General features: G+C 41.5%; 1 protein-coding gene across 2 annotated transcripts; it reads left to right on the top strand.

The window, feature by feature from the left end:
* The first annotated feature begins 3,590 nt into the window (after nucleotides 1-3,590).
* On the top strand, nucleotides 3,591-26,530 carry C18H5orf47 (chromosome 18 C5orf47 homolog). 2 transcript variants are annotated; one of them, XM_088827759.1, is made up of 5 exons: nucleotides 3,591-3,777; nucleotides 15,397-15,482; nucleotides 17,535-17,634; nucleotides 19,542-19,580; nucleotides 24,594-26,530. In XM_088827759.1, exons 1-4 carry the CDS (start codon nucleotides 3,591-3,593, stop codon nucleotides 19,559-19,561), a joined length of 393 nt encoding a protein of 130 aa, XP_088683885.1. In that variant the 3' UTR covers nucleotides 19,562-19,580; nucleotides 24,594-26,530. The 2 variants fall into 2 exon arrangements, with proteins under 2 accessions (XP_088683885.1, XP_088683886.1); XM_088827760.1 differs by lacking the exons at nucleotides 19,542-19,580; nucleotides 24,594-26,530 and adding an exon at nucleotides 24,560-24,593 and having other exon boundaries at nucleotides 17,535-17,638.
* The last annotated feature ends 670 nt before the right edge of the window (nucleotides 26,531-27,200 follow it).

Below are 27,200 nucleotides of genomic sequence, written 5' to 3'. Positions count from 1 at the left end.
ATGCAATATTGCTCTTTACAGCATTGGACTTTACTTCCATTACCAGTCACATCCACAACTGGGTGTTGTTTTTGCTTTGGCTCCTTCTCTTCATTCTTTCTGGAGTTATTTCTCCACTGATCTCCAGTAGCATACTGGGCACCTACCGACCTGGGGAGTTCATGTTTCAGTGTCCTATCTTTCTGCCTTTTCATACTGTTCATGGGGTTCTCAAGGCAAGAATACTGAAGTGATTTGCTATTCCCTTCTCCAGTAGACCATTTTCTTCTTAAATTGAAGAAAGTAGGGAAACCCACTAGAGCATTCAGGTATGACCTAAATCAAATCTTTTATGATTATACAGTGGAAGTGACAAATAGATTCAAGGGATTAGATCTGATAGAGTGCCTGAAGAACTATGGATGGAGGTTCATGACATTGTACAGGAGGCAGGGATCAAGACCATTCCCAAGAAAAAGAAATGCAAAAAAGGCAAAATGGCTGTCTGAGGAGGCCTTACAGATAGCTGTGAAAGAAGGGAAGCAAAAAGCAAAGGAGAAAAGGAAAGATATACCCATTTGAATGCAGAGTTCCAAAGAATAGCAAGGAGAGATAAGAAAGCCTTCCTCAGTGATCCATGCATAGAAATAGAGGAAAACAATAGAATGGGAAAGACTAGAGATCTCTTCAAGAAAATAAGAGATACTATGGGAATTTTTCATGCAAAGATGGGCTTGATAAAGGACAGAAATGGTATGGACCTAACAGAAGCAGAAGATATTAAGAAGAGGTGGCAAGACTACTCAGAAGAACTATACAAAAAAGATCTTCATGACTCAGATAATCACGATGGTGTGATCATTCACCTAAAGCCAGACAACCTGGAACACAAAGTCAAGTGGGCCTTAGGAAGCATCACTATGAACAAAGCTAGTGGAGGTGATGGAATTACAGTTGAGCTATTTCAAATCCTAAAAGATGATGCTGTGAAAGTGCTGCACTCAATCTGCCAGCAAATTTGGAAAACTCACCAGTGGCCACAGGACTGGAAAAGGCCAGTTTTCATTCCAATCCCAAAGAAAGGCAATGCTAAAGAATGCTCACTACCACACAACTGCACTCATCTCACACGCTAGGAAAGTAATGCCCCAAATTCTCCAGGCAAGGCTTCAATAGTATGTGAACTGTGAACTTCCAGATGTTCAAGCTGAATTTAGAAAAGGCAGAGGAACCAGAGATCAAATTGCCAACATCCATTAGATCATCGAAAAAGCAAGAGAGTTCCAGAAAACCATCTACTGCTTTACTGACTATGCCAAAGCCTTTGAGTGTGTGGATTACAACAAACTGTGGAAAATTCTGAAAGAGATGGGAATACCAGACCACCTGACTTGCCTCCTGAGAAATCTGTGTGAGGTCGAGGCAACAGTTAGAAATGGACATAGAACAACAGACTGTTCCAAATAAAGAAAGGAATACGCCAAGGCTGTATGTTGTCTCCCTGCTTATTTAACTTACATGCAGAGTACATCATGAGAAATGCTGGGCTGGATGAAGCACAAGCTGGAATCAAGATTGCCAGGAGAGAGATCAATAACCTCAGATATGCAGATGACACCACACTTATGGCAGAAAGCGAAGAAGAACTAAAGAGCGTCTTGATGAAAGTCAAAGAGGAGAGTGAAAAAGTTGGCTTAAAACTCAACATTTAGAAAACTAAGATCATGGCATCTGGTCTCATGACTTCATGGCAAATAGATGGGAAAACAATGGAAACAGTAACAGACTTTATTTTCTTGTGCTCCAAAATCACTGCAGATGGTGACTGCATCCATGAAATTAAAAGATGCTTGCTCCTTGGAAGAGGAGCAAGCTATGACCAACCTAGACAGCACATTAAAAGCAGAGACGTTACTTTGCCAACAAAGGTCCATCTAGTCAAAGGTATGGTTTTTCCAGTGGTCATGTATGGATGTGAGAATTGGAGTATAAAGAAAGCTGAGTGCCAAAGAATTGATGCTTTTGAACTGTGGTGTTGGAGAAGACTCTTGAGAGTCCCTTGGACAGCAAGGAGATCCAACCAGTCCATCCTAAAGGAAATCAGTCCTGAATATTCATCGGAAGGACGGATGCTAAAGTTGAAACTCCAATACTTTGGCCACTTGATGTGAAGAACTGACTCATTGGAAAATACTCTGATGCTGGCAAAGACTGAAGGCGAGAGAAGGGAATGACAGAGATGAGATGGTTTGGATGGCATCACTGACTCGATGGACATGGGTTTGAGCAAGCTCTGGGAGTTGGTGATGGACACGGAGGCCTGGTGTGCTGCAGTCCATGGGGTCGCAAAGAGTTGGACACAACTGAGCGACTGAACTGAACTGATACTTCAGAGGGTATGTACTCAATAAATGTGAAAGAAAGAAAGTGAAGTTGCTCAGCTGTGTTCGACTCTTTGCGACACTATGGACTGTAGCCTACCAGGCTCCTCTGTTCATGGGATTTTCCAGGCAAGAACACTGGAGTGGGTTGTCATTTCCTTCCAGGAGATCTTCCCGACCCAAGGATTGAACCTGGGTCTCCTGCATTGTAGGCAGATGCTTTAACATCTGAGCCACCAGGGAAGTCCCAATAAATGTGAACTGAACATTAAATATAAAGGAATTACCTCCTACTATGTGCCAGGTGCTTAATATGCATTATTTTATTTTGGTATATCTTTACCAGATTATCCTGAGTTTACATCTGAGGAAACCAGAAGCTCAGACAGGGAAAGTGGCTTGCATAAATAACCCAGCTGATCAGCAGCTAAACTCTGATGGGTGTCAGGACTACCTGAGTAAGATGCTGGCCTCAGGCTGATCACCTCTCTGCACAGGATCTCTTGAAGCGCATGGCCCAGGACCATGGCCAGACCACATGGTCAGACCAAGGTCACATAGAATCCTTTGGCATCAAAGAGTACTGTCTCCCTAGTCCATCTTTCCCCCAAGACTCCCATCTTCATCTGGCTGACAGTCCAGACCAGTCAAGTCCAGGGCTAGCTCCTCACTCTGAAATCTGCCCAACAGCCGACCACGAGAAGGGGTGCCCCACTGATTTAGTATCTTTCCTTTCCCCAACCCTGTTTTTGATTCAGTTCTTTTCCTCAGAGTAGTCTACTCTGCATGGTCTGCTCCCCACTCCCAAGTGATGTGGTCTCCAAACTCTTACCACCACTTTTCAGATGACTGGTACACCATCACCCCCCAACCAAAGACCCTCCTGTGCCCCTGTCCCAGCACAGTGGTCAAAGGTCCCTTTTCCCGGGCTCTCTGGTCTCTCTTCGCTCCCTTCCTGTTCCCCGATCCCTCCCCAACACAGCTGCCCTCCCTCAACAGGGTCCTGCTCTAGCTCCCCTCTCAACTCCTGTGAGGGGCTCAGCCATCTAGCGCCTCACCCCCGCTCCCCCCGCACAGCTGCCCCTCGAGCCCTCGGCTGTGCCCCCTACGCCCGCACACGCAGTGGTCCGTCCCGTCAGGTCCGCTCCCCCTCCTTCACACACGCCGTGGTCCGGCCCCCAGACCCGCGCGGCTGGTCGCTGAGGACCCTGAGGCGCGACGAAGGCAGAGATGGCAGCGGCAGGCCGGGAGCAGCGGCGGGACCGGGCGCGCTTCGTCTACGTGACCCGCTTCGGCTCGCACCAGTGCGGCGGCGTGCTTCCGCTGGGCGGCCGCAGGGCTCAGGGCCCGAGGAACGCCAGGCTCACGGACGGCCACAGCCAGGCGAAGCCGCGGGCGGCCGCGCGGGCGAGTCCAGGTGCAGGGCCGCGCCCGTGGCTTCCGGGCCGGGGCCCTGGCGGCCTGCTGCCCCGCGCGCGTCGAGCGAGCCCGGCGGGCGCAGGCCGTTGGCGCGTGCCGGCGGCGCGCGGGCGGGGCCTGCGGTCAGCTGACGGCTCCACCCGCCTCAGCAGCCATCTTGCCAGGGGCTCGGTTCGTTTGAACGGTCGGCTTGTCAGTCTCTCCCCCGCCGCCCCGCCGAGGGCGGCTCCGGGGGCGGCGTTTGCTCAGCGGCCGTTAGCCAGGGGCAGTGGGCCGCTCGCCACAGACGGCCCCCCTGTCGGCCTGGGGAGAGAGAGACGAGTCCGAACTGCGCTTCGGGGTTGCCCCGGGAAGCCGCAGAAGTGCTATGAAGGTCATTTGCGATAAGCCTGAGATCCGAATCCGAGAGGGAGGCTATTGGAAGGAGCTACTAGTGTCGCTCAGGATGATGGGGGCCTTGGCCTGTGTCCGTATTCCTTTTAGGACTCACTGAATTTATAAGTTGGCCGAAGGAGAACCGACATCTTTAAAATGCTATCTCTTCCTCCTTGAAAGCAGAGGAGAGGATGTCTGTTATTTTCGCTCTACCTGGCTTCCCTCATAGCTCAGTTGGTAAAGAATCTGCCTGCAAAGCAGAAGACCCTGGTTGGATTCCTGGGTCGGGGAGATCCCCTGGAGAAGGGCAAGGCTACCCTCTCCGGTATGCTGGCCTGGAGAATTCCATGGACTATACATTCCATGGGGTTACAAAGAATCAGACGTGATTGGGCAACTTACTCTTCCAATCCTTCAGGAGTGTTTTATAGTCAAACGTTTTTTCTTCTATAGATTTTTCATATATCTTGTTAAATTTATTTCTAGGTATTTGATCTTATATTCGGTCGTGAATGTGATTTCCTCTTCCATAATGGCTTCTGTATATTCATTGTTTGTGTATATAAGGTCTCGATTTAAAAACAAAATAAGTTTGAGGAGAGTTGAGAGTTATACACTGGGTAGTATACCACCATAGTCAGGATCTAGAACATGCACATCACCTCAAAATGTCCTGCTTCTCTTTTGAGAGCCCATCCCACTAGCTGTACTTAAAAAAATTAATAGTTTATTGAGATATAATTCACAGTCGACTGAGTTTGCTCATTTAAAGTCTGTAATTCAATGATTTTTTTATAATGTTGTGCTACCATCATCACAGTCAATTTAGAACATTTTTATTACCTGCCCCCAAAGAGACCCTGTACCCTTAGCAGTCACTCACCATTTCCTCTCACTGCATCTAACCCCAGCCCTGAGCGAGCGCTCAGCTGCTTACTGTCTCCAAAGATTTACCTGTTCTGGACATTTCCTATACATGAAATCATGCAGTATGGGCACTTTGGTGATTTGCTTCTATCAAGTAACCTATTGATTTTAATTGATTTTTAATTTTTTTGGTTGGACTGAGTCTGTTGCTACACCAAGCCTTCACTAGTTGCAGAGTGGAGACTACTCTTCATTGCAGTGTGTGGGCTTCTCATTGTGGTGGCTTCTCGCTGTGGAGCACAGGCTCTAGGCACTCAGGCTTCATGAGTTGTGGTGCAGGGCCTTAGTTGCTCCGTAGCATGTGGAACCTTCCCGGATCAGGGGTCAAACCTGTGTCCCCTTCATTGGCAGGTGTATTCCTATCCACTGTACCACCAGGGAAGTCCCTAGCCTGTTGATTTTTGTGTGTTAATTTTTGATCCTAGTACTTCACTGGATTCTTTTATTATTTGAATTAGTTTTGTCATTAATGCTCATGATTTTCTGGGTATGCTATTATATTATTTGTAAATAGATATAACTTTATTTTTAACCTATTTTTATGCCTGCAGTTGATTATTAAATTATTATTGTTTAATTGCTCTGGCTGATACCATGAATAGAATGTTGAATAATAGTAGGGATAGTGAGCATCCTTGTCTTGTTCCTGATCTTGGGGCAATGCCTCTAGTTTTTCCCAATTAAATGAAGTATTGTCTTTAAGACTAAAGCCTATATGTTTAAAACATTAAAATGTATTTTTCAGTTTTTATTTTCTTCATTGTTTTTACCAGGAATGCATGTTGAATTTTGTCAAAGACTTTCTTAGATTTTTGGAGATATTATTTTTTCTTTAGACTTATTAATATGGTATGTGATAATAGATTTCTTAAGATTTAACCAGCTTTGACTTCCTGAAATAAATCCCACTTGGTTATAATGTATTTTTTTTCTTAATATGATGTTGGATTCTGTTTGCTAATAATTTGTTTAGGATTTTTGGTTTAGAATTTGAGACAGTTTTTCTTTCTTTATTTCATTTGGTTTCAGTTCAGTTCGGTTCAGTCGTTCAGTCGTGTCCGACTCTTTGTGACCCCATGAATCACAGCAGTCCAGGCCTCCCTGTCCATCACCAACTCCTGGAGTTCACTCAAACTCATGTCCATCAAGTTGGTGATGCCATCCAGCCATCTAATTCTCTGTCGTCCCCTTCTCCTCCCGCCCCCAATCCCTCCCAGCATCAGAGTCTTTTCCAGTGAGTCAACTCTTCATTTGGTTTAGGTATCATATTTAAACTTAGTTCATAAACAGAATTAGGAACTTTCCCTTTCCAATGCTCTGGAATAGTTTATAGAGCACTGAGATTATTTGGTATTTGAAGATTTGGTAGAATTCTTTTGTGAAAACATCTGTCTAGTTTTTATGGGATAATTCCTTAATAATTTTTTCTGTATCTTCTATGGAAATTGGTCTCTTTACATTTTCTAATTGGATTGGGCCAATTTTGCTAATCTGTATTTTTCTAGGAAATTATTGATGTCGTTTTTATTTCTTTGCATAGAGGTCTGCTCAGTAGCGTCTTTTGATTTTTAAAAATTCTTTGTGTTTCAGTGGTTAGTTCCCCCTTTTCATTTTTTGATGCATATGCTTTCTTTTTCTCGATCAAGTTCACCAGTGTTTTTATTTTGTTAATTTTTTAAAACAGAGGATTTTGATTTGTTAATTAGGTATTTTATTTTTCTAATTTCTTTCTCAATAATAAATAAACATAAAATTTCATTATTTCCTTATGTGTACTTTCTTTTGGTTTACTTTGTCCTTATGCTTTTGTTTTGAGCAAAAAATTAAATTTTTCCTTCCTTTTTGTCAATAAAGTATTTAGCACCTGAGTTTTCTTTCTAACTACTACTTTAAATCCCATAGATTCTAATAAATGGGCTTCCCTTGTAGTTCAGTTGATAAAGAATCTGTGTGCAATGCAGGAGACCCCGGTTCAATTCCTGGGTTGGGAAGATCCCTTGGAGAAGGAAATGGCAGCCCACTCCAATATTCTTGCCTGGAGAATCCCATGGACAGAGGAGCCTGGCAGGCTACAGTCTATGGGGTTGCAAGAATCAGACACGACTTAGACTTCCTATTTGAGAGGAATTAATTCCTACTTTAAATCCCATAGATTCTAATATATGATGTTTTTATTGTCACTTTAAAAATTTTTTTATTTTTGTAATTTCAGTTTGTATTACCACTTTCACTCTAGAGTTGCTTAATAGATTTGATTTTTTAAACATTTCCAGGACTTATTCTTTTTTCTTTCTTTTCTCCTAGTAAGCTCTAGTTTTATTGCATTGTGATTTATTGCATTGTGTTGTTTGTAATGTCTCCACTTTATGAATGCTATTGATGTTTATTTTGTGACCCAGTTCATGAACTCTGCTTTTGGTTCTTTTTCTCCTCCAAAAGCCAAGAGAGAGGACTGTCCTTTTAAGTTGTGTTTCTTCCTTTAAATCATGCTTGCTGCTTTAACCGAATCAGTTCCATTAAATTGCAGGCTTTTGGTCCTTTGTGTGGTGTCTGGCCTTTTAAATCACACATTGAAATTCTTTCCTGTAGTCTGTGCTGTGGTCTGCCTGGTTTTCTTCTGTAATAGTATTTTGAGATTTAGGGTGGATTTCATTTTTCTGTTTTCTCCAGCTCTCTTGCAGGCATCTTTTCTAGTGTCCCTCCTTTCTCTTCCTTGTTGGCCACAAAGCCTTGCTTAGGGTGAGGTTTAAACAAATAGGATCGTAGTGCTGTGATTTAATGCTTTTTCTCAATTTACTTATATTAATTTTGTATTTTCAGCATTCTCCCTCTTCAAGTAATGCTGAGGGTATGGTTTTGTGAAGAATTCTTGTCAAGTTTTTTGGGAGAAATTTTGGCATGTTTGTTACTATACCCTGTCTCTCTCTCCCCTCCCCCTGCTATTGACTGTAGCTACCCAGAAGTTTTGCGTTTTGAATGAGAGAAATAGTAGGAACAGGTTTACTTGTTTCATGCTGTGTAGAGGAGAGTTGGAGGCAGGCAAGACTAAAGCCCAAGTTGAAAAATACATGAATATTTTGTTTGCTGTCCTTTTTCACGACTTAATTTTACTTTGCTAATTTAATTTACCTAAATTAATTTTGATAATTTAGAAGTATAAAACTGTTACTGTATATAACTTGATTGACTCCTGAGAATCAACTGTGGTGGGAAACCTTAAGAGATTCTTCCATCAGGGGCACTATTTTAGACCTCATAACCCTCCAAAGGTCCCATTGTTGAAAGGTGCTCAGGTTTTTTGTTTTGGAGTTTTATTTTTTGGCCCCTGAACTGGTGATCTAAAAAATTAGGAATAGTGTAAGACATTTTAGCTTTAGGTTTCCAGTTCCTTTGAATAATAGAAACAGATAAAATACTCATTCTAGGAATTAGGAGTATGGTGGTGGTGGTGGTGAGCTCTTCAACTTTAAAAAGGAGAGAGCAGGAAGAGAGGAAAGAATAAAATGGATCCTGTATTGCATTAGCACCAGCAGATCAAAGAGACAAATAATAGTCCAGCACTAAGAGTAGATTAGAAATGAGGAATATTGAAAAACAGATGAAGAGGCTCATGGGAGAAGGAAAAGGATGCATGAATTAGTACCGGAGATCCCCACACAAGTTCGGTAGAAACGACAGGATCGCAAAGAGCTGAGATTGTGAAACCAACTCTCTGCTCTTGTAACTGTTTTGTGCTGAGCTAAAATGGCTTTCCTCTAGTTGGCTGCCCTGCTGGGGTAGGAGATGACAATGATTCGGTTTTGTTTTGAAGTTTGGTTCTGAAATTTTGAAATTTTTTGCTCTATCTTTGTGGCAGGAATGACATGATCAGAGCTGGGGGAAAGATAACTGGGAGTGAGTGAGAGTGGGAGAGATTGGAAGCCAGAGACCAGTTTTGAGACTGTGATAAAGTGGAAGTATAAAAAGCCTGAACTAAGACAGTAGCAGTGGAGGTGGAGTGAACAGGATTGATGACTGGCTGGAAGAGGGAAAAGGCCAAGTCTGAAGTTTCCGTGCTGGGCAGCTGGGGGGATGATCAAGCCATTAACTTTGGTGACCACTCTGCTGTGCTTTTGAAACCAAGAATAGTGTCAAGGGAAGGAGGTCCTGCTGCTGCTGCTGCTGCTAAGTCACTTTAGTCGTGTCCAACTCTGTGCGACCCCATAGATGGCAGCCCACCAGGCTCCCCCGTCCCTGGGATTCTCCAGGCATGAACACTCCTGAGGTAGACTTATATTTCAGTCAAGCCAGAGAGTGCTTAAGTGTTTTAAGTCTTACTCATTCTTGGGTGTATTTAATATTAACATTAAGTGGGCATTCATTGAATACTTATGCCTGGCTCTCTGTAAGGAACAAAGGTAAATGATTTATTCAACAACATTTATTTAACATCTGCCACATTGTAGACACTAGGTCAGGTGCTGGTGACACAGATGACTCAGGCAAATGTTTTACTCAAAGGACTTTTACATGAATAATGGAAATACAAGCTAGTAGGCATCAATGCTGTTGGAGATACATCTTGGAAGGTCTTTGGTAGTTCAGGAAAATGGAGACATACAAACAAGAAATCAAGGTATATGAATGGAGAAATTGCAAGTGGGAGGGTAGGTATTTTCAAGAGCATTGACTTTGCAGTCAGAAAGCCATAATCTTGGTTCTTTCATTTACTAGCAGTGTAATATTGGCTAAGTTAGTTAACTCTTCTGATGTTTAGTTTCTTTTTCTATAAAATCAGGATAATAGTTCCTACCTTAATGAGTTACTGTGAAGATTAAGTGAAGTAATGCATGAAAAATGCATAGCACAGGGTTTGGCAGAGAGAGTAACATGCCAGTAATGTTGGCACACTCAGCAGAAGTAGCTTGAGGAAAGAGAGGGTGATTATCTCAGTGTCTGGACACTAAATATTTATTGAATGAGTGAGAAATAAGTTTTGTACCACGTTGTGGAATGCCTTGGAGACTCATTTTGTGATTACTGCAGATTTTTGAATGGTGGAGTCGAGTTATCAGAAACACATAGGCTTCCCTGTGGCTCAGATGGTAAAGAATCTTCATGCAGTGGGGGAAACCTGAGTTTGATCCCTGGGTCAGGAAGAGCCCCTCGAGATGGGAATATCTACCCTCTCTGGTATTCTTGCCTGGAGGATTTCATGGTCAGAGGAGCCTGGTGGGATACAGTCCATCGGGTCTCAAAGAGTTGGACATGACTGAGCGACTAACACACACACATATACTTCTGGAAGATAAGCTTATAAGCTGTTGATGCTGCTAAATCACCTAAGTTCAGTTCAGTCACTCAGTTGTGTCAGACTCTTTGTGACCCCATGAATCACAGCACGCCAGGGCTTCCTATATATCACAACTCCCGAAGTTCACTCAAACTCATGTCCATCGAGTCGGTGATGCCATCCAGCCATCTCATTCTCTGTCGTCCCCTTCTCCTCCTGCCCCCAGTCCCTCCCAGCATCAGAGTCTTTTCCAGTGAGTCAACTCGTCGCATGAGGTGGCCAAAGTATTGCAGTGTCAGCTTTAGCATCAGTCCTTCCGATGAATATTCAGGACTGATTTCCTTTAGGATGGACTGGTTGGATCTCCTTGCAGTCCAAGGGACTCTCAAGAGTCTTCTCCAACACCACAGTTCAAAAGCATCAATTCTTCTGCACTCAGCTTTCTTCACAGTCCAACTCTCACATCCATACACAACCACGGGAAAAACCAGAGCCTTGACTAGACGGACCTTGATTGGCAGAGTAATGTCTCTGCTTTTTAATATGCTATCTAGGTTGGTCATAACTTTCATTCCAAGGAGTAAGCGTCTTTTAATTTCATGGCTGCAGTCACCATCTGCAGTGATTCTGGAGCCCCAAAAATAAAGTCTGACACTGTTTCCACTGTTTCCCCATCTATTTGCCATGAAGTAATGGGACTAGATGCCATGATCTTTGTTTTCTGAATGTTGAGCTTTAAGCCAACTTTTTCACTCTCCTCTTTCACTTTCATCAAGAGGCTTTTGTGTTCCTCTTCACTTTCTGCCATAAGGGTGGTGGTCATCTGCATATCTGAGGTTATTGATATTTCTCCCGGCAATCTTGATTCCAGCTTGTGCTTCTTTCAGCCTAGCGTTCTTCACCATGTACTCTGCTTCAGTCATGTCCGACTCTGTGTGACCCCATAGATGGCAGCCCACCAGGCTCCTCTGTCCCTGGGATTCTCCAGGCAAGAATACTGGAGTGGGTTGCCATTTCCTTCTCAAATGCATGCATGCATACTAAGTCACTTCAGTCGTGTCCAACTCTATGCGACCCTGTGAACAGCAGCCCACCAGGCTCCTCTGTCCACGGGATTCTCCAGGCAAGAGTACTGGAGTGGGTTGCTATTTCCTTCTCCATTATTAGCTGTATGTGAGATGTATTGTAGTTTAGAAATCCGTGCATGTGTGCTTAATTGTGTCCCACTCTTTGTGACCCCATGGACTGTAGCCTGTGAGGCTCCTCTCTGTCCATGGCATTTTCCAGGCAAGGATGCTGGAGTGGTATCGGGGTCCAGCCCCAATATGACCCAGGGTATCCTCGGGATGAACGGCGTCGGCGTCAGAGAGAGAGAAAGAGAGAGAGAGACAGGGGCTGATGATTCCTTGGTTTACGCTGGAAACCAATAAAACCCCAGCACGGGGCTTGCTCTGTTTACGTAGGCCGCAGGCGCCCTCTCGAATCACTGGAGGCACCCCACCAGGGCACCCCCTCGAGTGGGTCTTAGAAGCCCAGGCAGATAAGTAAACTCAGAGGGCCCAGTGCTCCAAGGATCTCAACCAGAAAAAGGAGAATAGAGAAAAGGATGGAAAAAGAGAAAGAACGACACGGGGAGACCAAGCTTCAGTGAGCAAGGCCCAAAACTTTATTTTCCAGTGCTGCTTTTATACCCTAAGTTATGCGCATAAGAAACAGAGAAAGGGAGGTATAGATTCACACCAAAATCACGTGGGGTCAGCAGTCTTGACCCTTATCAGGATCAGGGCTTATTTTTGTGTGATAAAAGTTTTAGGTGATTTACATCATCTTCTGGCCAGGGGGCCTGCTAACAGTTTTATGGCCCTCTCTCCTGACAATAGGTTAGTTAGCAAGTAAAAGACTTTTCTTTTAAGGTGACTTTCCTAAAGTCAGGTGCTATACACATGACAAGGTTACATTCCTATAAGGTACAGGTGTAGTGAGCTACAAGAAAGGAATTTATTAACTTAAGATCTGATGTGGTTAAATCAAAGGCTACTACTTATATTCTCTATATGTGATTAATATATTTCCAAGGATACAATAGAGGAAACTGCAGCAAGCATTGATTCAACAATGAAATCTTTTCTAGTACTATTCTAATGATTTTAACTTCTTCAACAGATTCCTGTATTTTAGAATATTAGGCTTTCTGTCCTTGCATGGCTGGGAGGCTATAAACAGTCACACTCATAGTTGTAAGAGCCCGGACAAACTTGTCATGCAAGTTAGAAAGCTATCAGAGGGGCCTGGATTGGAACACTCCTATTAAGCCAAGGAGAACTTTTAAACTACAGCTCTGAATTAATGTTTTCAGAGAAAGGTGGTTGGGGGGAAGCCCCTGTAAGTATTAGAGGACTTGGTAAGAGGCGTAAGATAGTAAAGCAGTCAGACTCCAGTTTTCTTTGGGGTAGATGCTCAGGTAAGTCCAGGGGGTTCCTCGAGCCCTGATTAGCCTTTGCCCGTCAGGCCTCTTCCCCAGTTGACCTTTGCCACGGGTAGGATTTCCCTCGCTGGCTCCCGGCAGAGTGGGTTGCCATTTCCTCCTCTGGGGGATCTTTCTGACCCAGGAACCAAATCTGTGTCTCGTCTGTCTCCTGCATTGGCAGGTGGATTTTTTACCACTGTGCCACTTGGGAAGCCCCTTAGAAATCCAGGGGCTGGAAAGTCAGTAACTCTTCTTAATGTTTCAAGCAAGACTTAGAAGTCAAGCTGGTTTTATATTCTCCAGAACTTGGGACATACAGCCATAATTTATATATAGTGGAGCTTCCCTGGTAGCTCAGCTGGTAAAGAATCTGGCTGCAATCTGGGAGACCTGGGTTCAATGCCTGGGTTGGGAAGATCCCCTAGAAAAGGAAAAGGCTACCCATTCCAGTATTCTGGCCTGGAGAATTCCATGGACTCTATAGTCCATGGAGTCTCAAAGAGTTGGACCCAACTGACTTTCACTTATATATAGTAGAGGACTATGAATGCTATTGTGGAGGTGCAAATAAGTGCTGTGGAAGTGGTGAGTAATTGGGGGATGATGGAATTAAGGAAAGCTTCTTGGTGGTGGATGTGGCTCCGTAAGGTTAACCCATGTTCCTGAGATAGTAGGGGATTATAGGTGGGAAAAACGTGTAAGCAAAGTACCAAGTAAGGATCAGTGATAGATAATGATTAGGGAAGGAGGAAAATTTATTTAGAGTGGATCAGAGTGTTTGTAAAGAGTAGAGACGGATTTGAAGTATGAGCTGGGATAAAATCTAGGTGTACAGTGGAGCCGTAGCCTCAGTAAAGGGCCCAGAATAAGTAGAGGAAATGATTTTGCCTTTTTTCTTTTTCTCTTCTCTATGCTCCTTGACATATTTTATATTTCTAACTAATACAGAGAGATATGAGGGTGCCTATCTTGATCTCAAGGAGTATATACATCTAGGTTAGGTAAGACTTACAAACAGAAAATGTTTGGAAATGAGACAAGTACAGTATTCCAAAGGTTATAGGTGCTTAGAGGGAAGGATACACGTGGGTATATGAAGAGCAGAGTTTCCCAAACTTAAGTTATTTTCCTGTGTTATATCTGTACATCTGTACTGTCTTTTACTTAATATATTTATTTAAATAGGTGCATTTCCCCCTCCCAACTGAATTTCTTTTTAGAACACTTTACATCATTAACTTAGTGGAAAGCATGTATCATTTTCCATAAGTAGAAATTAACTAAAAGCAATCTAATAAAGGGAAAACAATATTATTAAATTCTAGCCAAATAGGTTGTCTTCTGGAAGTTGCTGCAGTCATAAAGAGAGTCTTAGAAAAGTTTAAATGACATGCTAGTTCCAAACTCTGACTTTCTCCTTGATATAATCAGAAGATTGAAAAAGAATTCAGAAGAGAATGAGTTTCTCTTCGTGTGAGTTCATGTTCGTTAGTGCTGCATCTGTGCCCCACTCAGGATCAGTGGTCTGTTCCTCGCAAATGGGGACAAGGCAGTTTAGAACATACTCTGTTTCACTCAACAAATAGAATATTTATTGTGTATCTAATTGCTATACTACTGGACTTCTAATGAATAGAACACATTTCTCAAGTAAACAGCATGATAAATCCTGTGGTAACTGAGCATAGGGTGCTTTGTGAAATCAGAGAAGGCCCTCTGCCCCTGGAAAGCTGAAGACTGGATGAGTCGAAGGAGGCCAAGTCGAGAGTGGTGGTATGGCAGGAATAAGGCAGGGAAGTGTCGGGTACATACAGGCTGTTGCCGGCAAAAGAACAAACATAAATACTTTCGGGAACACATGGTCATTGTGCTATGATTTTGTCTTTGGATACACAAAGCCTTAGGTTTTCTTCTCACAGTTACTATTTGGGATGGCAGTATGGTTTATTGAGTGGAGTCAGGAAGCTTGTCACTCTGACAAGCCTTCGTTAGAACCTACTATGTGTCTAGTGGCATAGACAGATGGATGACACAGGGACACTGCCTCACCGGAAGGCGCAGTGTGGTGAAGCAAACAGTATAAACATATGCTGTGAAACTGCTAAGCACCTGAGCAAAGTGTTTCTGGAAGCAAGAGCTGTGGGTGTGTGAGGGGAGAGGCTATAGAAAGGCGGTGACATATGAGCTGAGTTTTGAAAGCAGGTAGATACTTGCCTCACAGGTGTATGTGTATGTGTGTGTGTGTGAGAGCACGCCTAGGGCAAGATGTGGTTTTCTGGTGTTTGTTTACTCTGTTGCTAACCTTTCTGGGGCTCACCTTTCAAATTAGAAAAGGAAGGAGATCTAGGCACCATTAGATAGTTTACCCTTAGTTTTCTTGTTTTATTTTTTTCCAGTATAGCATTAGTTAATTGGTAAGCTGCTATTATCTAGTCATCTGAAATATATCAACAAGTGTAAAAATCCCCAAAGAAAACTTGAGACATTTATAGTTGTTAATTATCGGGATAGTGAATTGTTTTAAGTATGTGCTGACTTGATATTTTACCTTGTTTCTCTCTCTCTTTTTTAATTAGGTTTAACCCAGAAGAATTTAGCTAAAAAGTTTGACTTCCCCATACCTTTGAGTGAAACTTCCAAAATAATGAAGAAGAACAAAAAGGTATATTTTTGCACAGGGGAATGAGTGATATTTTGAATTTTAGATTAACCTGTTTAAATACAAATGTGTGAAGAAACTCAAGATATTGAAAATAGTTCCATCTTTTGAAAAATTTAGTTTACTAAAATGAGAAAACTAGAATTAATGATCAGAAATGAAACTGGGTTTGAAAATATTTATTAACCATGAAGAATATCCCTTCCTGTGTTTGAAGATATAAAATACATTTTAATCAAAGTGTAACTGTGAGCTTTTTCAAAGCATGAAAATGCATATTCCATAGAATATAACAAACTCAGTGTAACATGAGAAAATCATGGATTTCACAGAAAAGTAAAAGGCATCTACATTGTTGTCACAGTGCTCTTTTAAGGACAAGGGATATACACTGTTTCTAGCAGGAAATCTGACGAGCAAGGTACCTTCATACTGAACCATTTTCGTGTCTACTTGTCCACATGTCATGGTGACTTCAGTGCTTTAAACATATTCAAGATCAGTTATTCTACTAATCTTTGTTTACCACCACATATTTTACACTTCATTTTAAAGAAATCATTAGTTGATAATGACACATAAATTGTATTATTTCTGAGTTTTAAGTTTGTTTGATTTCTAATCCATATATGGTATAGAATAGCATTCAAAGTGACTCACCCTTTCAGCAAGTGTATTTTGAGGGAGCATTTAATCTTCCCACTATACGGCTCAGAGGTTAAAGCGTCTGCCTCCAATGTGGAAGACCCGGGTTCGATCCCTGGGTTGGGAAGATCCCCTGGAGAAGGAAATGGTAACCCACTCCAGTATTCTTGCCTGGAGAATCCCATGGACGGAGAAGCCTGGTAGGCTACCGTCCACAGGGTCGCAAAGAGTCGGACACGACTGAGCGACTTTACTATACTGAGAAGTTTTTCTTCTAAGAACCAATTCCTCCTGGACAATAACCAATATTTACCTGTAACTGCTGTGGGCCAGACACTAGATGTAAATGCTTTATGTATATTTTTCATGATTTCTAATAATCCAATGTATGAAGTTATTCCTGCTGCTGCTGCTAAGTCACTTCAGTTGTGTCCGACTCTGTGTGACCCCATAGACGGCAGCCCACCAGGCTCCGCCGTCCCAGGGATTCTTATGAGATTAAAACACTTGCCTGGTATTAAGCAACTGGTTAAGTGGTTAAGCTAGAATTTGAGCCTGGATTTCTCTGTTTGCTTCTGTGGTCTCCATTCTTCCTATTCTAGTATATTCATGCTCTCTAGTAAGTTTGCTTTGGTATGTCCTAGGAGAAATGTTTAATTATTAGCTAGAATAAAATACACTAAAAAATCATATCATGGCCCAGTGGTTTAGACATAGGAATAGAAATTTATTATTTTTACTACCTTTCAAAACAAAATTGAGTATGTTGAAACCATAGGACTTACTAGACACTGCCTTTGAAAGACCTTGCCTTCCTCTAGGAAAGTTTATTTATTTATTATAAATTTCCCCAATTATTTATTTTTAATTTTTTGGCTATGCCATGCAGCATGTAGGATCTTAGTTCCCCAACTAGGGAACAAACCGCCTCCTATGGAGTCTTAACCATTAGACCACCAGGGAAGTCCCCAGGACAGTTAGTTTAAATACTACAGAGAGGAAATACTAGGAAGTTAGAAAAAGATATCAAAGAATTCAGTGAATGTGGGAAAATAATTTTGTTTAATTTTTAGGTCTCTAAGTGCTTTGTAATGGTAATATCAAATTGGCATGCACCATAGTTGACATGGGGCTTCCCTTGTGGCTCACTTGGTAAAGAATCCGCCTGTAATGTGGGAGACCTGGGTTCGATCCCTGGGTTGGGAAGATCCCCTGGAGAAGGGAATGGCTACCCACTCCAGTATTCTGGCCTGGAGAATTCCATGGACCGTATAGTCCATGGGGTTGCAGAGAGTTGGACATGGCTGAATGACTTTCAGTCATCATGGTTGACTTACTCCTAGATGTCTGCATCACACCATAGTCCACCTTCTCTGCTCAGTGTTCCTTAACTGTGCTTATCTTTTGAAGGTTTCAGTATGGAATGGAGTGTACAAAATCATTTCAAAAATGCTTGCAGAAAATGAGAAATACAGACTTAGGCTGAAATGCCAACAGTTGTCTAGTGAAAGTAAGTATACACAATTTTCATTGTATTAAAGAGAGCTGACTTCTCTAATACTTTATTTCCCTTGGATCACATTAGACGAGTAGTTTTCCTCATTGTCCCATTCAGTGCATAGAACTGTATAATCAAGGCTACCATTTTATCACTGTTCATTATAATTAAAAGTACAAAGCATTGTAAAGCACTGAGCGTAGAGCAGACCACAGGTGTAGGTATGTGTGGAGGAGTGCAGAAAGTGAGTGTTGACTGGAGCTTCCTGAGCCAAGGAAACATGCTTGTCTCTTAAACCTGAAATATTTTTGTTAAATCTGAATTTGAATGAGTGAGTGAGTGAAAGTTATTCAGTCTTGTCCGACTCTTGCATATCCCGTGGACTGTAGCCTGCCAGGCTCCTCTGTCCATGGAATTCTCCAGGTCAGAATACTGGAGTGGGTATCCATTTCCTCTTCCAGGGGATCTTCCAGGGGATCTTCCCTTCCAGGGGATCTTCCCAACCCAGAGATCAAACCCAGGTCTCTTGCATTGCAGATGGATTCTTTACTGTCTGAGCCTCCAGGAAAGCTGGATCACAAAACATCCATATAGATGAAGAAAAGCATTTTAACTATATTATAGTGTACATTCTGGTTTCTTCATACAGTCTCTTCCTTTTTGTGATGGTGCAGTCCAATTTAATGCATAGCAGCAAAATCTGCCCTTGAGTTATAGCCTTGATGTCATTATTTCATTCCTGGAAAACAATTCATAAATTAAACCATGTTTAAAACTGCATCAGTTGATGTTGTGGTCAGAGCAAAATTAGATGTAATCTAGTATGTTTATTAAAGTAATTGGAAGTTCTGGGTTCTCAAACAATTAAGCTGGATAAAATTTATGTAACAAATAATACCACATGAATTGCTTAATCATAAGTTATTTTCTTTCCTTCACATGCATGTCCTAATACATATATTACCATGCTGAATGTTTCTGTAGGTTTTTAGTATAGTTACTCAGTGACAACTTTTATTTCGACAGTCTATAAATCTCCAGAATTTGATTTTGTGAAAAGTATTTTCGTAAGATAATCAAAACAGAATGTTGTAAGCAATATAACACTGGAAACTCATTACTGTTCTTGTAAAATTGCATTCATAATAGCATAAATTGTTTGCAATAATGGTGTTTAAATTAATGTTCACATTAGTGATTTGCTTTGCTTTTCTTATCCAGTTAAGAAAGAGAATGAGGCAGGAGAGGGAATTAGGAGGAAAAAGCTGTCCGTGGTTTCTTAGGTGACAAGGATGTTTGTATAGGCAGAGAAATGTGCAAAAATATCGACATGTTCTGTTAATCCAGATCCAGTTACTCTAATAAACACACTAGATTACATCTAATTTTGCTCTGGCCGTTACCTTGAACTCATCAAATTCTTTTGTGCCTCAACAGTAGGCCTTCTGGCTTCCCAGGTGGCTCAGTGGTAAAGAATCCACCTGCCAAGCAGGAGACGTGGGTGTGATCCCTGGGTTGGGAAGATGTCCTGGAGAAGGAAATGGTAACCCACTCCAGTATTTCTTATCTGGATAATCCCATGATCAGTGGGCTACAGTCCATGGGGTCACAAAGGAGTCAGACATGACTCAGGGACTAAATAACAGTGGGCCCTCTGCTAAACATCAAATGATCTAATGATCTTGTAAGGATTACTTAGCAACTTAAATTGATATGCTGTGTTTTCCAGAAGCTGCATGTTATAAATGAAAAGTATCTTTGTAATTCATTATTTTATTACAATTTTAAATAAGATTATAGAAGCTAATAATTATATTTTTGAATGTATTATAATTCTTGTTCCTTAATATGTGTTTATTAATGGAAAAACCAGTGCCAGAGACAACTCGAATTTTCCTTATACTTTATCTTGTTCCTAGATTCAAAAGATACAAAATGAATCTTCTTGTCATCTTCTGGTAAGAATACACTTAGATAAAAATTAAAAGGTATAGACTTTTCCCTTTGCCTTTACATTCTACCATCTCCAACCTTTAGTGTATACCCATTGCCTAATTTCAGCCTGTTTCCTTCTTTTAACCCAGTGTTTGGCACCTTTAAGGCATTCATTAAATGTTTATTGAAATTTAATAAGCTTCTTTCAGGCCTCATATTCACAGTGCTATTGAAACTACTCTCTCCATGGCCCAACTTTTTTTATTTTTGTTCACGTTATCTGCTTAGTTTTGTTTTCTTTTTGAACATGCTGTCACATTTAATATTATTTTACTACTATTTCTTCAAAATTTTTTTCTTACTTACAACATTAAAGACTGTGTCATGGTTCTCTTTCTACCTTTCTGACTATATTTTCTGTGTATCTTTTACTTGTCCTTTTTGCTTCCATCTAATAACGAATGCTGCCGTTGGAGTAATTGTTGGTCCTATTCTCTCTTTATGGACTTCTCATGTGGCATTCAGTTCAGTTCAGTTCAGTCACTCAGTCGTGTGTGACTCTTTGCGACCCCGTGAATCATAGCACGCCAGGCCTCCCTGTCCATCACAACTCTCGGAGTTCACTCAAACTCATGTCCATTGAGTCCGTGATGCCATCCAGCCATCTCATTCTCTGTCGTCCCCTTCTCCTCCTGCCCCTAATCTCTCCCAGCATCAGAGTCTTTTCCAATGAGTCAACTCTTCGCGTGAGGTGGCCAAGGTATTGGAGTTTCAGCTTTAGCATCAGTCCTTCCAATGAACACCCAGGACTGATCTCCTTTAGAATGGACTGGTTGGATCTCCTTGCAGTCCAAGGGACTCTCAAGAGTCTTCTCCAACACCACACTAGGCAGCGGTAAAGAACCTGTCTGCCAGTGCAGGAGACGTAAGAGATGCAGGCTCGATCCCTGGGTCAGGAAGATCTCCTGGAGAAGGGTGTAGAAACCCACTCCAACATTCTTGCCTGGAGAATCCCGTGGACAGAGGAGCCTGGCGGTCTACAGTCCCAGGAATTGAACCCAGGTCTCCTGTACTGCAGTCAGATTAGTATTCTTTAATCTGCAACAACTCTCCAGTCTTTCTTTGTCTTTTATGATATTGACAGTTTTGAAGAGTGCGGGCCAATTATTTTTCAGTCTGTCCATCTGGGGTTGCACAGAGCTGAACATGACTCAAGTGCCTTAGCACGCACATTCTCTCTTTACATACTTATTCTGAGGTAATTCACCCATTTTGTAGCCCAGTTACTCCTTCTGGGTTTATGACCCTTAAATATCTATTTCACTTCTGACCTCTGGTCAAGTACCTCTGAATTTCTTTAGGTTGTTCTACGTTTACTTTTAAATGCCACATGGCTTAAACTGATCATGTCATCCCCCTTAGTTGTTGTTTTTTTTTTTTTTTCCGAGTTGTGCCCTGGTTTACTTATCGTCTGGACTCTTTCAATTCTTAGGGATAGGTTACACCCAGTTTGGTAGGGTTTGGGAAGTAGTAGAAAAGGTAAGTAAGACGGGCTTTGGTGAAGAGAAATTAGACTTTTATAAGTGAGAGTGTGGGGGAAGGGAGTATATGGACTACAGCAAATTGATGGAGTCCAAGAAAGTGTTTAGGAATGTACAATTTTATTAAACTTATTTAAAGTAGTCATAGTAAAGAAAGGTATACAGTATACTGAAACTTCGTTTCAAATGGACTTACCTGGATACTTGGCCAAGGATTTGTACTTAATTCAGTAAGAAACATGGAATGTTTTCTTAATGAATTCTAAATGATTTCAAATGTATATACAAATTGCAAGAAGAATACACGACCTTCACAATACACTTTGCTTGGGTTCACCAATTTTTACATCTTGCCACATGTGCTTTGTCATTATCCTATTCCCCCATTCCTCTTTCTCTGTGTATGTGTGTAAAGCCTTGCCCCTTAATACTTTAGTGTGTATATCCTAAGAGCCAGGATATCTGTATTTTTACAAACACACTATAATTATCAAATTCGGTATGTTTAACACTGATATAAAATTTTTATAAAATCTATAGTCTGTATTCCAGTTTTTTCTTGTGCCATTAATGTCCTTAATGGGATTTTTTTCTTGTAGAAGATCTGATCAAGGGTCATGTATCATATTTAGTTGTAATGTTTCTTTAATGTAATGTATTAGTCATTCAGTTGTGTCCAACTCTTTGCACCCCCATGGATTATAGCCCAGTAGACTCCTCTGTCATAAGTTTCTTGGAGTGGGTAGCCATTCCCTTCTCCAGGGGATCTTCTCAACCCAGGAATCGAACCCAGGTCTCCCGTGATGCAGGCAGATTAGTATTCTTTAGTCTGTAACGACTCTTCAGTCTTTCTTTGTCTTTTATGATGTTGACAATTTTGAAGAGTGCAGGCCAATTATTTTTCAGTCTATCCGTCTGGACTTGCTGATGCATTCTCATGATTTGAGTCATATTTTTTTGCATTTTTGGTTGGTACATTATATAAGTAATGTTACTTTCTTCTCAGAACTTCACATCAGGAGCCATGTGGTCTTCATTTATCTCTTGTTGAGGATCTTAACTTTGATCTATTGGTTAAAATGTACAGTTCTCTACTATACATAGTTACTATTTTTCCTTTTATAATTAGTAAGTATTTTATGGAAAGATAATAAGAAATTATGCAACTATCTTGTACATTGTCAGAATAGGACATTTCAAAGCAGTGGGTTGATCAGGTTTGCGTTTTAAAAAGAGATCTGATGTCATTTTGTGAAAAAGTGGAATGGAGGCAAGACAGAAGGTGGAAAAGAAAATCTTGGTGGAGAAGGAAATGGCAACCCACTCCAGTATTCTTGCCTGGGAAACCCCTTGGAGAGAGGAGCCTGGCGAGGTACAGTCCATGGGGTCGCAGGAGAGTCAGACACGACTTAGCGACTAAACAACAACCACACGATTACCATGTTTACAGTTACTCTGCTCACTGTGGGGAAAAAGGTAGTTATCTCACATGAGTGTTGTAACCTCAAAGATTATGTCATATCTTAGATATGTCATATGTGTGTCATATCTTCCTGGGATCCTATTTCCCTGTCTTCAGTGATTAGTCCAGGAATGGGTCATGGGATCTAAGCTTGGTCAATGCCAGTGGTATAGAGAACCCCTCTTTTCCAAAGGGATTGCTGAGCAGAGATAAAGGCAGCTGATCCATAGAGAACGAGGGTAGAGACGAGGGTGACAGTAAAAGAGGTGACTGTAAAAGTCAATAAAGTTGCAAAACAATAAAAAAAAAAAAAAGAAAATCTTGGGATTGTAATAGCAGTCTAAGGGAAAAGTGAAGTGCACTTAAAAAGTGGAGAGGAGACAGATGACTAGATGTAGGGAAATATGAGAGATGTTACTAAGGTTTGAGAATGAGTAGGTAAATTAAAAGACGCTTACTCCTTGGAAGGAGAGTTATGACAAACCTAGATAGCATATTAAAAAGCAGAGACATTACTTTGCCAACCAAGGTCCGTCTAGTCAAGGCTATGGTTTTTCCCGTGGTCATGTATGGATGTGAGAGTTGGACTGTGAAGAAAGCTGAGCGCCGAAGAATTGATGCTTTTGAACTGTGGTGCTGGAGAAGACTCTTGAGAGTCCCTTGGACTGCAAGGAGATCCAACCAGTCCATTCTAAAGGAGATCAGTCCTGGGTGTTCATTGGAAGGACTGATGCTAAAGCTGAAACTGCAATACTCTGGCCACCTCATGCGACGAGTTGACTCACTGGAAAAGACTCTGATGCTGGGAAGGGTTGGGGGCTGGAGGAGAAGGGGACGACAGAGAATGAGATGGCTGGATGGCATCACCAACTTGATGGACATGAGTTTGAGTGAACTCCGGGAGTTGGTGATGGACAGGGAGGCCTGGCATGCTGTGATTCATGGGGTCGCAAAGAGTCGGACATGACTGAGTGACTGAACTGAATTGAACTGAGGTAAGAAATAAGGAAGTCAAAAGAAAGAATTGGTTTTCTGAACCTACTTAGGTTTATTTTGGCAGGTAGGATTTCAGGCAGTAGGTACTCGGGTGGAAACTAAGCATTTGGAAGTGTTGGGACCTGTGTGATACCTGTACTGCAGAGAGGCCATGTACAGTTCTAGCAGTAGGTGCAGAAGAAACCTCAGTGTGGGGATGGAGGGAGAGGAGAGGACTGAGAACAGTGTTGGGCAGTGCCTAGGATGAAGAAGAAGTCTCAGGCTCTCGAAGAGGGATCCTAGGGGCATAATTAGGAGTAATGAGAGAAATGATTGAGAGAGGGGATACAAATGAAGCTTGTAGGAGATCAAGGGACTGATCTCAAAGGGGCTGAGTTCCAAGGAGGGCATTGACCTTGTTCAGTGACAGTATAGGGGTATGAAAAGCTGTGAATATGTATTTAAGAGTTCCAGCACTTAGAAGTAAAGCAAAAATTCCAAGCATTGACAGTGATCATCCTTGCAATGACTTTGCTTGTGAGTGGCTGGAGTGGCCTGGTGATAAAGGCCTGTGGTATAGTGTTTTGTGGCACAGTTCTTGTAATTGGGACTGTTGAAGTCACCAAGGGTATTGACAGGAACTGGGGAGGAGAAGAAAATATGAGTTACACATTGAGTCCATCAGAAGCTTTCTATGGTCAGCTAGAAAAAGGGGCTTCCCTGGTGGCTCAGCTGGTAAAGAGTCTGCCTGCAGTGCAGGAGACCTGGATTTGATCCCTGGGCCGGGAAGATCCCTTGGTGAGAATACCCACTCCAGTATTCCTGCTGGGATAGCCCCATGGACAGAAAGGAGCCTGGAAGACTGCAATCCATGGGGTCACAGAGAGTTGGACATGACTGCGCAAATGAACCCGCAAAGAGAAAGTGAAAGCTATCAAAACAAGTGCAGGGAGTGACTAACTGTTGCTTTGCTGTATTAGAAATGTTAGTTTTTTCAGTAACTACTAATTACTACATTTTATATTAACAAGAATTCAATTTTGTCATTTTTTATTTAGGTTAAACCTAATTTTGGATCTGTTTACCAAAGAAGATTATGAAGAGTGTAAAGATGAAATTTTCACTTGTCATAATTATATGGTTTGTTGGACTTAGAACTTTAACAGTTGAGCAGAAGAAACTACACTTTTTATCAATTAGTGTTTCTTTGAAAATTAATAAAAATTTTAAATACTGTAATATGCATACAGATATTATTTTGAGAATTAATACTTATTCCATAATCATTCAAATTAATATTTTATATAAAATTTAAATTAGCATATCAGTATAATTGCATGCATTTAAAGTTGCCAGCTTTTCCCTTTTAATAATGAATCTGCTGCTGCTATTTTGTTTATCTCTTCATATAGATTTAATTAAGTTAAATTTGGATTCACTTAAATTATTTTTGACTTCCTCACTTTTTCTAAATTTCTCAATTATGATAAAAACCTACATTTACATAGAAATTGCTTGAAGTATTTAATAGTTATTTAAGGCATCTTTTTATCTGAGGGAAAATAAGTATATTTATGCAAATTTTGTATTATAATATGGAGTATTTAGGCGAAATTTTGGATAAAGATCAAAGGCATTCTTCTTGTTTCTAGGCTCCTAATTAGGTACATTTTTAAGTCGATAAATGAGAAATTTAGAACTTTGAAAATAATTTAGAAGTGTGTTTCAGTGAAGTCCCTTTTTTCCTATTCAACGTCACTAGTAATCTTCTAGTGCCTATAGCAGTTCTACTTTTTGCTAATGCAGTCTCTCTCCCAAATTCTATCAAAGACTGGAACTAAAATTGCAGGAGGGAGGAGACAAAAAGATGTTTTCTCATCGTCAAGCTCTATGTGCACTCCTTGCTCTTTCCCTGAGTAAGTTCAGTTCAGTTCAGTCGCTCAGTCGTGTCCAACTCTTTGCTACCCCATGGACTGCAGCACACCAGGCCTCCCTGTCCATCACCAACTCCCAGAGTTTATTCAAACTCATGTCCATCGAGTCAGTGATGCCATCCAGCCATCTCATCCTCTGTCGTCCCCTTCTCCTCCCACCTTCAATCTTTCCCAGCATCAGGGTCTTTTCCAGTGAGTCAGTTCTTCACATCAGGTGGCCAAAGTATTGGAGCTTCAGCATCAGTCCTTCCAATGAATATTCAGGACTGATTTCCTTTAGGATGGACTGGCTCGATCTCCTTGAAGTCCAGGAGACTCACAAGAGTCTTCTCCAGCACCACAGTTCAAAAGCATCAATTCTTCAGCCCTCAGCTTTCTTCACAGTCCAACTCTCACATCCACACATGACCACTGGAAAAACCATAGCCTTGACTAGATAGACCTTTGTTGACAAAGTAATGTCTCTGTTTTTTAATATGCTGTCTAGATTGTTCATAGCTTTTCTTCGAGTGAGCAAGTGTCTTTTAGTTTCATAGCTGCCGTCACCATCTGCAGTGATTTTGGAGCCCAAGGAAATAAAGTCTGTCACTGTTTCCACTGTTTCCCCATCTATTTGCCATGAAGTGATGGGACCAGATGCCATGATCTTAGTTTTCTGAATGTTGAGCTTCAAGCCAACTTTTTCACTCTTCTCTTTCACTTTCATCAAGAGGCTCTTTAGTTGTTCTTCACTTTCTGCCATAAGGGTGGTGTCATCTGCATATCTGAGGTTATTGATATTTCTCCCAGCAGTCTTGATTCCAGCTTGTGCTTCATCCAGCCTGGCATTTCTCATGATGTACTCTGCATATAAGTTAAATAAGCAGGGTGACAATATACAGCCTTGATGTACTCCTTTACCTATTTGGAACCAGTCTCTTGTTCAGTGTCCAGTTCTGACTGTTGCTTTACCCCTGAGGTAAAGGTCTGCTTTTTTAATCCAATATGATAACAGTGATGTGCATTGTTTTGAGTGTGCTGAGAGTGTGAGCTTCCTCATTTCTCTTACGGTGGCATTATAGAGTGGCAATAATACAGAATTCTCATGAAGTGGTACAAGATGTCAGGGTTGTAAAATAATTCATGATGTTAGTTATAAGTTAACTACTTCATGAGACTAGAACAGCCTAGAGTTGTTGAGTCTTTACCAAATCCACCTACTTCCAGTTGAAAAGTACTTCCATTGCCTGAGTAAATGGGCCCTGCCTGCCATGCAGTGTCCAAAGGTCCCCTAGCAGGGAGGGTCATGCAACTTCTTTGGAGTGTACTGGGCAAATGTTCTGGCTGCTAAATTCTTGGGTAAAGATTCAAAGTTTAGTTTATACAATTTAAATCGTTGTAAAATGAGACATTTACTTGTTTACACTGCAATTTATATTGCATAAAGTTTTGTGATGAATGTAAATGAGGATGTTAGATTTGCTTCAATGTAGGTTTATATTTATGGAAGTTATACTACTTGACATAGTAGTCTGTTTTAATTTATCAAGTATCAGTATTTATTCAACATGGCTTCCCTGATAGCTCAGTTGGTAAAGAATCCGCCTGCAGTGCAGGAGACCCCGGTTCGATTCCTGGGTCAGGAAGATCTGCTGGAGAAGGGATAGGCTATCCACTCCAGTATTCTTGGGCTTCCCTTGTGGCTCATCTGGTAAAGAATCTGGCTGCATTGTGGGAGACCGGGGTTCGAAC

This window comes from Moschus berezovskii, chromosome 18, assembly GCF_049115385.1.
Source record: "Moschus berezovskii isolate FMDL1 chromosome 18, NW_MosBer_1.0, whole genome shotgun sequence".
Lineage (NCBI taxonomy): Eukaryota > Metazoa > Chordata > Mammalia > Artiodactyla > Moschidae > Moschus > Moschus berezovskii.
Note: the sequence above shows the minus strand (reverse complement) of the source record. Positions and strands in the feature narration are given on the sequence as shown.